This window comes from Pavona decussata, unplaced genomic scaffold (assembly GCF_977016875.1).
Source record: "Pavona decussata unplaced genomic scaffold, jaPavDecu1.1 SCAFFOLD_184, whole genome shotgun sequence".
Taxonomy (NCBI): Eukaryota; Metazoa; Cnidaria; class Anthozoa; order Scleractinia; family Agariciidae; genus Pavona; species Pavona decussata.
In genome coordinates, this window is record NW_028145593.1 from 2,050,538 (window position 1) to 2,063,017 (window position 12,480).

At 39.8% G+C, this 12,480-nt stretch overlaps 1 protein-coding gene across 1 annotated transcript; it reads right to left on the reverse strand.

Annotated features, from left to right (window-relative positions):
- Positions 1–641: 641 nt before the first annotated feature.
- On the reverse strand, positions 642–11,394 carry LOC146462903 (polyadenylate-binding protein 1A-like). The gene is made up of 8 exons (XM_085085028.1): positions 10,936–11,394; positions 10,510–10,822; positions 7,060–7,294; positions 6,162–6,426; positions 5,516–5,694; positions 4,617–4,685; positions 3,380–3,763; positions 642–1,059 (listed from the first exon to the last, which is right to left on the reverse strand). Exons 1-8 carry the CDS (start codon positions 11,132–11,134, stop codon positions 793–795), a joined length of 1,911 nt encoding a protein of 636 aa, XP_084941154.1. The 5' UTR covers positions 11,135–11,394; the 3' UTR covers positions 642–792.
- Between the last annotated feature and the right edge of the window lie 1,086 nt (positions 11,395–12,480).

A 12,480-nucleotide genomic window follows, 5' to 3' on the forward strand; every position in this document is an offset into this window, starting at 1 on the left:
ACTTTTCTGGGCCGTCAGACCTTTTTTCTTGGTCTGAACGCCAATTTTGGATTGACAAGTCCCCTGCCGCGCCCCGTACCGCACCCGCTTCCGTGGTTTAATGGGGGAAATCGCAACACTTCTATTAACTTTCCTTGTTCCCTCAAGAACAGGGTTCTCTTGGAGAAGTACTTGATTGAGAAGGAAACCAAAAAATACAAGCTCCAAACTGCTGCTTACTTTGTGCCTACGATTAAATCCACAGCGCATACAAACACCGGCCAAGTTTTAAGCGCTCTCCTTTTTTCCGATAAAGTGACGGGTATTTCACATTAAAGAAATCAATTGTGAGGACTACACAACACGCTAATGTCGTACCTACATCTTCTCACCTCAAAAGAGAAAACATTTGGGTCCGAGACTAAATACGCGCACCTCCTTGATTAACCTCTGACCCTCAAAGAGTCGTCAGGTAATCACTCGAGGGCTGCACCCCAAAGAAACTGATTAGACCTTAGTGCCCATAGTTGGAAGGTTTTGTGGAAGATTTCCCGAGAAACTTAAAAAACTAAGCTTGCTTTAAAGTTAGCGTGGAAGGACAGAAAAGGGCAAGCAATAAGAAAACCAGCTTCAAAAAATAAAACGTCAAAATGAACAAAACGTTTTGTAACAGATGAAAACAAAATTTATTGCATCATTCTGAAACTGAAATAACTCGTCAAATCCATGTTCAAAATTAACATCATTTTTTTTCTTTTTTCAAAGTCGTATCCGGTTAAAGTGAAACTAAAATTCATGCTGGTCAACACACTCTTAATTCTTCATCTCTGTAGCCTTCTCCTTTGCACTGTGGGCTCGTAGCACAGACACTGCTTCCTGGGTCTTGGCTGCCAGGGCCTCTCGCGACTCCAACATATGCAGCAGTTCAGCATTGTCAATCTCCAAAAGCATGCCAGTGATCTTACCAGCCTGGTCTGGGTGGGTTGACTGGATCATAGGGAAGAGACGCTCACCTATGATCTGTTTCTGTTCTTGAAGTGACGCTGCTGCCAACACAGTTGGGTTAAGGGGCTCTTGTCCCTAAAACAAGTACACATCACATTAAAATCATTTAAAGCTTGACAACAAGAATAAAAGCAATTTTTTTTTTTTACAAAAGATGTTATCACCACCAGGTTATGAGCATGGGACAGAGAAAATAGTTTCGGATCCTGACAGCAACCAAACCAATCATTCAACAGTCAGATACTTTAATCGCTAACCAAGGGGAGACTGCCGGATGCTTTTTGACAAAGTATCCAGAGATAAAGAAGCGATCCTATAAGACCAGGCTGAACAGTTCAGACTGTCGATCAAAAACCCCAAACACGCGTATCGGATTGGTTGATTACCAAAGGTCTTATTTTAGCACGTTCAAGTTCCCGCAACTTCGATTTGAAAGGACGTGACGAGTCGGTGGAAAAGCTGCTTTAGTTCGAATTATTTTGTTCAAAATCAATCCAACGAATATGGGTACAGAAGAAGAATTTAGAAAGTTACGTTATCCGTCTATTTTGAGATCGGAAATTCATTTATCGGCTGGTAAAATCTTATCCTTTCGAGTTATTTCCGAAATGATTAGGATAAAGTTCGTAAACAAACTCTGTCTCGAAAGAGGTTGTTCTTCTGAAACCGGCTTCATAGAAGGAATCGCTTCGATCCTTTGTGTCGTTTAGTGGGGGAGAGCTAAGTAAAGACACAAAGTCGCGGAAGCGAAGCCTAGAAGAAACAACGGAGCGAGCAACGGAAGAGAAAAGTGAAGTGTCTCAAGCGGCGAGCGATCGCACGTAAGACGACGGAGCTTGTAATCTTTTTGAAGTCGGCCTCTCCATTGCTTACTGTATAAACTTAGAATATATTTAGTACTGGCTAATTTCAATACTGATGTGAGAGCCATTACCATTATCATTTCATCCATAAGATACATGAGAGCAACATCAGGTCGTGTTTTGTTTATATCTTTGGTCATTTTCGAATCAGCAAATTATGCAAATATGCATGATCACGTACGAAATGTGTTTAGATGTTTTTATTTTTGACTTGTGCATAGAAGTTTAGAATTTATTACTGCCACTTCCAGCGGATTAGTAGTTAGTTTTCACGTACGTGATCGATAGATACACAAGCGGTAATGAATTTGAACCCAACATGACGACTCGAGTGGCCGTTTAGCGGAAAACATCTGCCAAATTTTGAAAATCCCGCCAGTTTTGGCGAACAACACAGACTCGTTTTGGTTATCGGCATGTTCAGATGGAGCGATACAGATGTCCAGTTCGTCGCAGGCTTCAGTTTATAATGGTTTCGATCTTTGTACCGTGTATTTAGTAGAAGGATTTCGAAATTCGAGGTAAGTTTTGTACAATCTTTCGATTGCGGCAACGAAACTTGATTATTTCCGTTATTATCGTTAATCACGCTAATTTCTGGTGTTTTACAAGATATATAGTTAGTGTTTAGCTTATTTTTATTGATAAATCGATTCCCTCTTCGATTTTGCAAACGATAGTTCTCTCTTTTTTCCTCGACCGTTACCGACGTCATCCACCATTATACTGATCCGTTTGGAAGCCAACAAAGCGCTTCAAAGGGGGCGTGTCCTTCCCTTTTATAGGATCGCTCCGTGTTTAAAGGGTAGCCATTTTATGATCCTTTTAGTTCTGGTTTTAACTTTGGTGTATATATTTTTTGATTTCTTGTTGCTATGATTAGGTTTTTATTTGTTCTTGGTAATTTTCTAGAGGACTCTTCTGAAACCACGTTTTGTGAGGTTGGCATTCCTCATTTAAAGATTACCCTAAAAAAAACCAAAGGACTTGATTTAAGATAAGGTAAGATAAGATAAGATTTTATTGAAAACAATACATGGCAGCCAAAGGCTGAATTGCGTACCATTAAAATGTAAGTAATAAAAATTACCTAAATATATAATAATGCCATAATATTAAATTGCTATTAAGTTCAATTTAGTTCGAAAAGCTATTTACAAGATCTAAAATTAATTCATACAGTATTTATATTAAAACATGACTCAATAATAAAACTATTTCTTGCACGTTTCATGTTTACTTTTGGAATGTCAAAATTGCGTGTTCGTCGGAGCGAATACTTGCAGGCCTGATGTGAAGGCGGCAATGATGCCCGTAGCCTATGATCTGAATCACTTAGGATCTTGTTGAAAAGCGTGACACAAATATTACTGTGGTGGACGCTAAGCGGCGCTATCTCCAGCGTAACTAAGGCTGGGGCATATGATTTTTAAAGCCCTCTCCTGAACTCGCTCTAGTTCATTAACTAAATATTTGGGAGTGAATAATAATACACAGGGATCGCATTTGTTTTCACAAGTGACTGTACTTACAGGTATGTGGATGGCCTGTTGCACCTGCTCTTGAGGCTGCATGGGCACTGCTCCTGGGTGTGCCTGTGGCTGGTTACGCACATTCTGCTGGAACTTGAAAGCTGGTCTCTGACCCTGGCCCTGCATTGCTCCAGGACCCCGCACCTGTTGTGGCTGTGCCATGCCTGCCACACGCTGACCAGGTCCTCCAGCTCCAGCTGGTTGCTGCTGCTGGCCTGGCACACCCCTGGGGGGAACTTGCCGGATGCCCCTTGCACGCGGCACTTGCCCAGCTCCTGGCATCCCTTGCATTCCTGAAGGGCGTACCTGCTGCTGGGGCTGCATAGGCTGCCAGCGAGGACGTACCTGCTGCATTTGTGGTGAGAAGAATGGCCGCTGCCCAGCCTGTATGACAAAGAAACCAAATAAGTTTCACAAGACCACACCTCAACGACTGAAACATGAATACAACATTCTTTCCAAAGCTGCATTATTCCTGATTTTCCTTCCCCTTGGGTATGCATCCAAAATTACAGATTTATTCCAGCAAGACCCTGAACCTACCTTATTATAGGAAATTAATGTGTTAATTAAGGTATTCAAAACTAATGTGACTTAAATTAATACAAATTGCAAGAAAAATTACTTCCCAATGAAATAAATTAATGCAAAAAGGTGTTAAAAATTCAAAAAAGAGGGAAATTAACACAAAACACACTGAAAAAACAGAATCTGTTACGACAACAGGAGCAAATTTATTTTAACACTAAGTGTAGAAATCTGAAAATAATGCAAACAATGTTCGTGGAATTGTCCCTAAACATAGGGGTTAACCAAATGAGTCTGGCCACTTCAAGCGTTATTCACGGTGCCCATGATGCCAACCGGTGTCCACCCTGATAAAACAATACTTTTGACTTTCTGAAGTGTTGCGAGAATTTAAGGCAAAAATAACGGAAATTGAGGTCGTGGAAATTAACTCTTGGATATTTAGCAATTGCAAAATTTAACAACCATTATTTTCTTATTTTCTTCCGCTACTTTCAGCATTGTCCAGTCCTTAATATTTTTTAGAAAGAGTACTTCTGGAGGCAATTAATGATGGTTTGGATTCTTTTGTGATCCATTTGGTTGCAAACGAAAATTTCTAGATCTTGAAAGCAAACTGTAGACACCCCTTACAGGTAAAACATAATGACAGCTTGGTAATTCCTCTTTCCAGAGAGGAGTGTTCTGATGTATAACAACGTATCTTTACCTGGCCCAATGGCTGCACGTAGAATGCTCCTGCCTGAGGGAAGACTTGACCAACTTGTTGGCCGGCCGCCTGAAGGAGATATGAAAATGCAAAATGTTTGTTTGTGTGCAAGAAAAGGGGATTTCAAGAAGAACACAAGCAAACCAGTAGTCAAAATACGAAAAACAGGGAAATCTAGACCACAATCATGTCAATGAAAAACAATACACAAACTCTACTGAAAACTTATATTACAAACAGACAATATTCCTGCATTGGAACTGATAGAGTGCTATAATGAGAAAGCATTCTACTGCATTAGTGCAGGGCACTACTGTTTGCCCACTATCAACTGCAGATGCCTTATGATCAGTAAGGTACTACAGAAACCACTGGGCACTGGGGAATGCAAACACCATGTGACGCTGCCGCTTGACAATGGTCTTGTAATAACTAGCGAAATATTACCATATTTTTCTCTTTCTTCCTATACTTAGATGTTAAGTCCACAAGGTGTTTTTCAGACTAATTATCATTTCATATTTTCTGCATCTGTAAGAGGGTTGTTACTTTCAGGATTAATTAACCCTTGGTGACCAGAATCTCAAAAAACAGATCACCAAAGAGGATCAAACAAATTCTCCCAAATAATACAATGAGAAATAGATGCATTGATACCAGGGTTTCAACAATTTTGGGAACTTTGCTGTACTTGAATCACAGTAACAGAGCTTTTTCATAAATCAAAGTCAATTTATTATTCTATTCAATATATGTTCCTTAGCCTTACTAACCTCATTCTAGAGTAAAAATTCTATTCAATTTTACCCATGCTAACAAGGCTGGTAAGGCTAATTTCCATGAAAAGAAAAGACTAATTATTTTATCGCCTGCCATTTACAAAATTAAAGGTCTATCACCTGTTGCATTCGTAAGCCGGCTATACGCTGCATGTGCTGGGCAGCAAGCTGGGCCTTGCGCTCCTCTTTGCGCTGTGCCAAGGCAACATACAGTGGCTTGGATACCAAAATCCTGCCATTCATCTCAGTGACTGCTTTAGTGGCTTCCTCTGGCGATGAGAAACAAACAAAACCAAACCCTGCAAAGGAAAAAGGAACACACGTTAACGGGGCTTAGACAACAGGACACCCCCAATATATGATAGATGAATCAGTCAGTGAGTTCTTCCAACACAAGTCAAACCTTTGACCATCCAATTATAGACCATTTCAGACATATTAACGTTCTAGCTTGGCTATGAGGCTTGGGGGAACAAAACAAAATAAATTAATTATTCATCTCTGAACCTCAATGTAATTTCTGTTGTTCATTCCCGCAAAATTTTAATATTTCCGAAATGGTCTATTTAGTCCTGGCCCCGGTTGTTCAAAGATAACTATATCCAGTAGATAAAATGTACTTCGATCGATACACTTAATTTGCTACATAACGCTATCTGCTCTTTGAACTTTGAAAAGTTCAGTTAACTCAAATTATATTGTAACAATAACTTTGTTGAGCTTTCATACATAAGCTAGTCACATATCTCCAAGCGTGGCACTGTACCTTTGGAATTCTCCTTATCATCCATCATCACCTTAGCGCTGGTGATAGTACCATATGCACTGAACTCCTCTCGGAGACGCGCATCGTCAATGGTATCATCCAAGTTTTTGACGTACAGGTTAACACCTTGGTAACGATTGATACGTTCAATTTTCCTCTTCTCAAACTGTGACTTGAGATCCATCTGTCTTTCAGCTTTCTTCTGAGCCCTAGCAGCATACAGCTTTTGAGCATTCCAGTCCTTTCCAGAAAGTTCTTCCACAGCCTACAGAGGTTAAAAAAATTTGTTTCAAGTGAGCTTTGTTTCATAAAAAAATTGTAGTGACCTTTAATTACAATGTACAGAAAGGACCCAGCTGACAAATTTCTAATGCACTCACTACTGGGGTGCTGCCTGAGAAGTGGAACCCTGAAAAGATGTATAACCCAGTTGTTTGAAAGCAGATTAATGCTAATCCACAATTAAAAGTTAGATTAAGTTTTCATCTTTCTTGTTGGAAATGTTCCTAAAAGCTAATTCTAAGGTAAAAGTTGAAGAAAAGTCTAATTCAAAAGCAAAGAGCAAAATTTTGGAACTGGAAGCAAGGTATACACTAACTCTGGGTTAGCATAGTTGTGCTTAGAACAGCTAGCTAGGCCCAGAGCTATTACTAAGGGATCAAGGGGTGTAATCTCCAAGACCTCACGGCAGCTTGATGTTACTGGCAATCTTGGCAGTTGTAGGTTCACTTCACTCACAAACCAACAAGTTTGTTACGAGTGTGAAACTCAAAACAACAGGTAGCTAATTTATCATTTCACCCTTCAACTGCCATTTTTTTTTTCACCGAGGCGCATTACTGCTGTGGCATAATACTGCTATAAACTGGCGCTTTACTACGCAACACTAATCACCTACCCGTTGAGCTTCTTCAGGAGTCTCGTAGGAAACAAAACCAAATCCCTTTGAGCGTCCACTTTCACCGACTACCACCTTCAAACTTAGAACTTTACCAAATTTCAGAGCAAGTTCTTTGAATCGGTCTTCATCCATGTCTTCGCCAAAGTTCTTGACATACACATTGGTAAACTTCTTGGGTTGGTTACCAAGCTTTTCCTGGCGTTCCCTTCGAGACATCCACTTGGTAGCATACCTAGGAAAAAGCGTATTAATTTGGATACAATTACAGAATGGCATCCTCTCCTCTTTTCTGAGACAGTGGCTTCAAAAACAATATTAGGAGGCTGCTGCCCAGGTTGCCTAAATTTTTGCAGCTCCTATGCATCCCAGTAGACCGCGGCAACCCTGAATTTTTTTGGCTGTCTGTTGCAGTTCAAATTTGATCACGGGATCTTTATTTTTGCCATCCGAGAGTGCAACAAAGTGTACCTCGTGATCATGTTTTAATGTACCACGTGATCAGCTTTTGAAATGCGCACTGCCAAAGAAAATGATGGTCTCAGCCTAGTGCAGAAGCTGTCAGCCTGGGAAGGCGCTAAGCGCAGAAATTAGAAAGCTAATTATTGACGAAATCTTTAACCCATTACGCACCAGCCGTTTCCAGAGGTTTTTCAAAATTCAGCAAAATCGGCAAAGAGGGTTATTTTCTACCCCATGTGCAGTAAAAATACATAACTTACCGGGCAAAAAAAAAAAAACAACACCCCTTTAGTCTAAGATAGTTAAATTACTAATTATGGAATAAAATACACCAGTTGCCAATTCAAAATTTTCCAAAAAACAAACTTGAAGGTAAAAATTTCCGAAATTTCGATGAAATTTGATCCGCGCGTCACATGGATTAAATCTGATCCGTCTCGAGAGCATGTGTTCGTTTACGCAAGATTACACAGTTGTCACGTTTTCTCAATGAAAATAGAAAGAAAAACACACAGAAAGCTTTCCTAAATGAAAAATTTATTCAGAAAAGTCTTTGTTTATGCCTTAGAAAGAAACGCGTATAATTGCGATTTGAAGGAACAACAACTCCAATTCGAAGCGAATTTATCGACCCGTGCGGGGCACGTTTTTCAAATATTTCGCAAAAACTTGTTCAGAGTACAAGAATCGGTCAATTAGAATAGTATTTCAGTACAAATTCACAATCAAACCTGTAATTTTTTGGCTGTTGAATTCCCAGAAGTACTCTAAATATTCGCAGAAAGTCCGTGGCCTGAATAATGATTTGACCTGTTCGCTCGCTCGTCGCCTGGACAAAACAACAATTCGTACTCGAAGCGCAATTTCTTCGCCGTTATTTCTCGGATTTTCGCTGTCGAAACTGTCGAGTATTCCTTAGCAGTTCTTCTTTCGATTTACCATTTCGAAAAGATGTGTTTTCCTTCGGAAAACGCGAAAATCGGCGACAAAAAATTTAGCTGCGCAGCCCACGAGGGAAAAAAAAATTGAAATTGGACACCGGTTTTAAAGACAAAAATCTCTTTTGTCTGAGCCCCCCTAAGACCTAAAAATATATACGCAGTTAGTGGATTCTGATTGGTCAGTCCTTTCTGAAGACAATGAGAACAATAGGGGACAAAAAATTTCCTTTTAGGGGTGGTAGGCTCAAATCGTGTAGTGCGCGCAGATGAGCCCGAAATCACGGTTTTGGCCGGCACGGTGCGTTATGGGTTAAAGAGGGAGATGATGTTTTCATTGGGTATTTCCACGGCTTGTTTGATCAAGTTGCTCATGTCACAGAACGTCAAAACAGGCAGTCTAAAGGTTTAATGGAAAGGCGGGAATAACCCACGGCATCTTCGAGAGCAAGACCTAGAGCTGATAGAAGACTTGAAAAGCATAAAATTAACCTTCTTTGCCACATCTCAAACTTTTAGAAGCGGTCAACCGACATTGTTTCATTCCTGGCGGAACGTCCAAATCTGCAATCGAGCATGCAGTTCAATAATGCTTGGATGGCGGGCCCCAAAAAGGCATAACAGACTCTAAACATTTCGAGATAAGGACTTATACTCTCTATTTAATTTTGCAATAAATCCACATCCAAATTACAAAGACTGCAGTTTTTCGAGTGTGTTTCCTCCTAGGTAAATTAAAGTTCAATTCAAGGTGCGCTTCATGATCTTAATACAGCTTGGTTTATGATACAGATTCCTGTGATTACAAGACAGGAAAGGTATGAACTAATTTCTATGTCCACTGTAAAATTGCTGCAATTTATCTTCATGTTATAAAGTTGCTACATTTTTTTCCAGTTTGCAGTGCAGTTTTCGCGCACCAAATTGCTCTCACGCCAAGAGCTAAAAATACCTACTTTGACATGCCGCCTGTGAAAAATGACCTAAATGAAAACTTTCCCGTTTGTCGAAAACTTTACAGAATAAAAAAATATATATATCTGTACCGGAAGCTCGCGCACTGTATTGATTCTGTATGAATAAAAACTAACGTAATCTTCCATTTCCATCCAAAACAAGAAAAGTAGCCCTGCCTTCAATCTTGATCATGTGGTACACCAAAGGGTGATCACATGGTACCCAAAACAGTGATCCTGTGATCAAATTTGAACTGCAACAGGCGGCCTAAGAAAATCGGGGTTGCAGCGGTCTACTGGGATGCATAGTAACACTTCTTATGTTGGGCTCCTAACTTCTCAGCTTTTGGCCTTGTGGGCTCTGTGAAATTTTTCTCAGGAAACAGCTTTGTATTACTTTCAAATTTGATAACAGAATATACAGTTTACTTCAATCGGGGTTCAGCTAAATGACAGAGGTCGACCTTATGACGCCATCCTATTATAGAGGGGTTTATCGGGATTGCAATGGTTTTGTGATAAGGGCCCATCATACTCGAAGGGTGTTCGTTTGAAGGAAGGTTGCTGAATTGAGTCATTTTGGTTTTTCCTTGCTAGGTAAGTGATCAAGTGTGCCTTACTCACAAGACAAGACAGCCAGAGATGATCGCATAACTGTGGTAGCCCTTCGTCGTTCTCTGACGATGGACTACAACAAACACTTCACACAAGGACACTGTCCTAAACCGAAATAACCTTACATATCAAAAGAAGGGCTTCCAAATTTTCACAATTATTCATCTGCGATGGGAGTGAATTAACAAATTACACAAAAGCTGTGCATGTTTGCTAACAGAACATTTCCTTGCGATGAAAATAAATTTTTGGCGGTTTCTAACGAATGAAAGTTGAACGTGACAAGGCTAAAATACCGTGAATAGCTTTTGTGTTTCGTCGATAAAGGTCACAGCCTGGCCACACGCAAGTAAAACTTGGTAATTCCACTTAATTTAAGCTTCTATTTTCTTCGCGTGGAAGCTAAAATAAAACTCACCAACATACAATAACACTTCTAATGATATTTATGCTGGACAACAACAAACTTATCAACTTACACTTTCTTGTCGTTCAGCAACATGCCATTCACCTTCCCGATAGCATCTTCGGCTGCTTCTTCAGTATCAAAGTGAACAAACCCGTAGCCTTTCGAGTTGCCGTCTTCTCCTTGAGCAATCTTACAGGAAAGGATGTTCCCGAAGGCACTGAACGTATCGTACAAGGCTTTGTTATCAATGCTCTTGTCCAAGTTCTTGATAAAAATGTTCCCAACGCCAGACTTGCGAAGAGAAGGATCTCGTTGTGACCACATGATTCGACAAGGCCGTCCCTTGATCGGATCAAAATTCATCGTGTCCAGAGCTCTTTCCGCTAAAAAGACAGGATAAACAACGACAAAAGACAATTTTCAATATTTAGTGTTTAAACTAAATCTGAATTCGTTGTTAAGAAGGGTTAAAACGGCTTTGTTAGTTCAGTCTTACCGGCAGCTGGTTGCTGAAAGTTCACGTAAGCGTAACCCAGCGAACGCCGAGTTACGATGTCCCGACAAACTCGGATGGATAAAACAGCGCCGACAGTGCTGAATTTCTCAAACAGCATAGCTTCGGTGACATCAGCTGCTAAATCACCAACGTACAGAGACGCTATGGGGTAGTTTGGTGCGCCAGGAGCAGGATTCATCTTCAAACTTCTTTGAGTTCACTTCGTTCTTGAGGTGACGCAGTTTCTTGTAGTTGATTTCTTTGGGAATTTTTTGGAAAATTTTCAGATTTTTTTGGCGATTTTCTCGACTTTTAAACTTTTTTTGAACCTTTTTTTTACGTTTTATCAATTTTTTTGGCGGCTTTTAGCGTCGCTAAAGGAAAAGAACGCTAAAGAACCGTTGGAAATACTTATCATAAATCGACACCGACAACGATTTCTCGAAGGTGAGAGGAAGTCTTGCGCCACGAGTCTTCTTATGTATCTGCGGGGGCCCCCCAGTGGAACTTGCAGGGTTATCATCTGATTGGTCAGAATTGAGGGAAAATCATTTCCGTTTACGTCATCTCTTGCCTCTGCGGCCTCCACGTGCTCCCAAAACCAGATCAACACTTCCACCAGGAAGAAACAATTTCCGGTTGAAATTTAGGTTTCGAGGAAAGTGGATTAAATTTTTTCGCCATGACGTTTATTTTGAGTAATCTTCTTTTGGCTTTTTTGTGTATAGCAATCGTCACGGACTAGGGAAATGCTCAACCTACTATTTATATCTTCGGATAACCGGCGATTGTGAGCAACATAAAATGATTTTTTTTTTTTTAGATAGAACCTTCATTTTTTTTTTTCGAACATTTTTTATGGAATTTAGTCAGGAGTGAAAAAAAATAAATAAATAAAAATTATTATTATTATAAAAATTATAATAATTTTCAGATCTAATGGGAATCTTTAGGGTTTCCTACCCCTTTTAAACGCAATTCTTGAGGTGAGAATGACCTGTCCAATTCTGGTGCTGACCAAAACTTAGTAAACTTAGGCAATTTTCCTTAATCGAGCAACACACACTTTTGCCCCATATCGGTATCTTCCCCTAGAAAATAAATCTAACAGGCAATATATTAAAAAAAAAAACACCATAAAAAGACATGTTAATGTAGTATTTTCAGTTTTATTGAAAAGTCTTCCTCAGGGCCAATGAACTAGCCTTTTCCAGGCATTCAACTAACTGAACGCCTGGAAGAGGCTAGGGTTTTTATATTTACAAATCGCACATCATTTTCCATTGTTTGATGGAATTTAGATAACGACCAAACGGAAGCCAGTAAATATATACACTCAAAGGATTAAGCAGGAATCACAACAAGAGAAAAATATTCAGTAGATTTACAGTTTTCTTTAACTAAACAAGATTTTGCAACTACTGATTCCCAAAAATCAAGTAGGATGCATTTCGTGGAATGAGGAAGTGGAAATTTAGATGAGGGTGTTTCCAACAGTTTAATGACAGTTTCTCAGGAAGAAAAAAAAGGGAACCTCCAAGAGTT

What these genes read in the sequence shown, in the direction of transcription:
- LOC146462903 (XM_085085028.1), bottom strand. Translation starts at nt 11,134, where the DNA reads ATGAATCCTGCTCCTGGCGCACCAAACTACCCCATAGCGTCTCTGTAC. An exon ending in ACGTGCAGCCATTGGGCCAG is followed by an intron (nt 3,764 to 4,616) that starts GTAAAGATACGT and finishes TTTGTCATACAG; the next exon opens with GCTGGGCAGCGGCCATTCTT. An exon ending in AACAGGCCATCCACATACCT is followed by an intron (nt 1,060 to 3,379) that starts GTAAGTACAGTC and finishes TACTTGTTTTAG; the next exon opens with GGACAAGAGCCCCTTAACCC.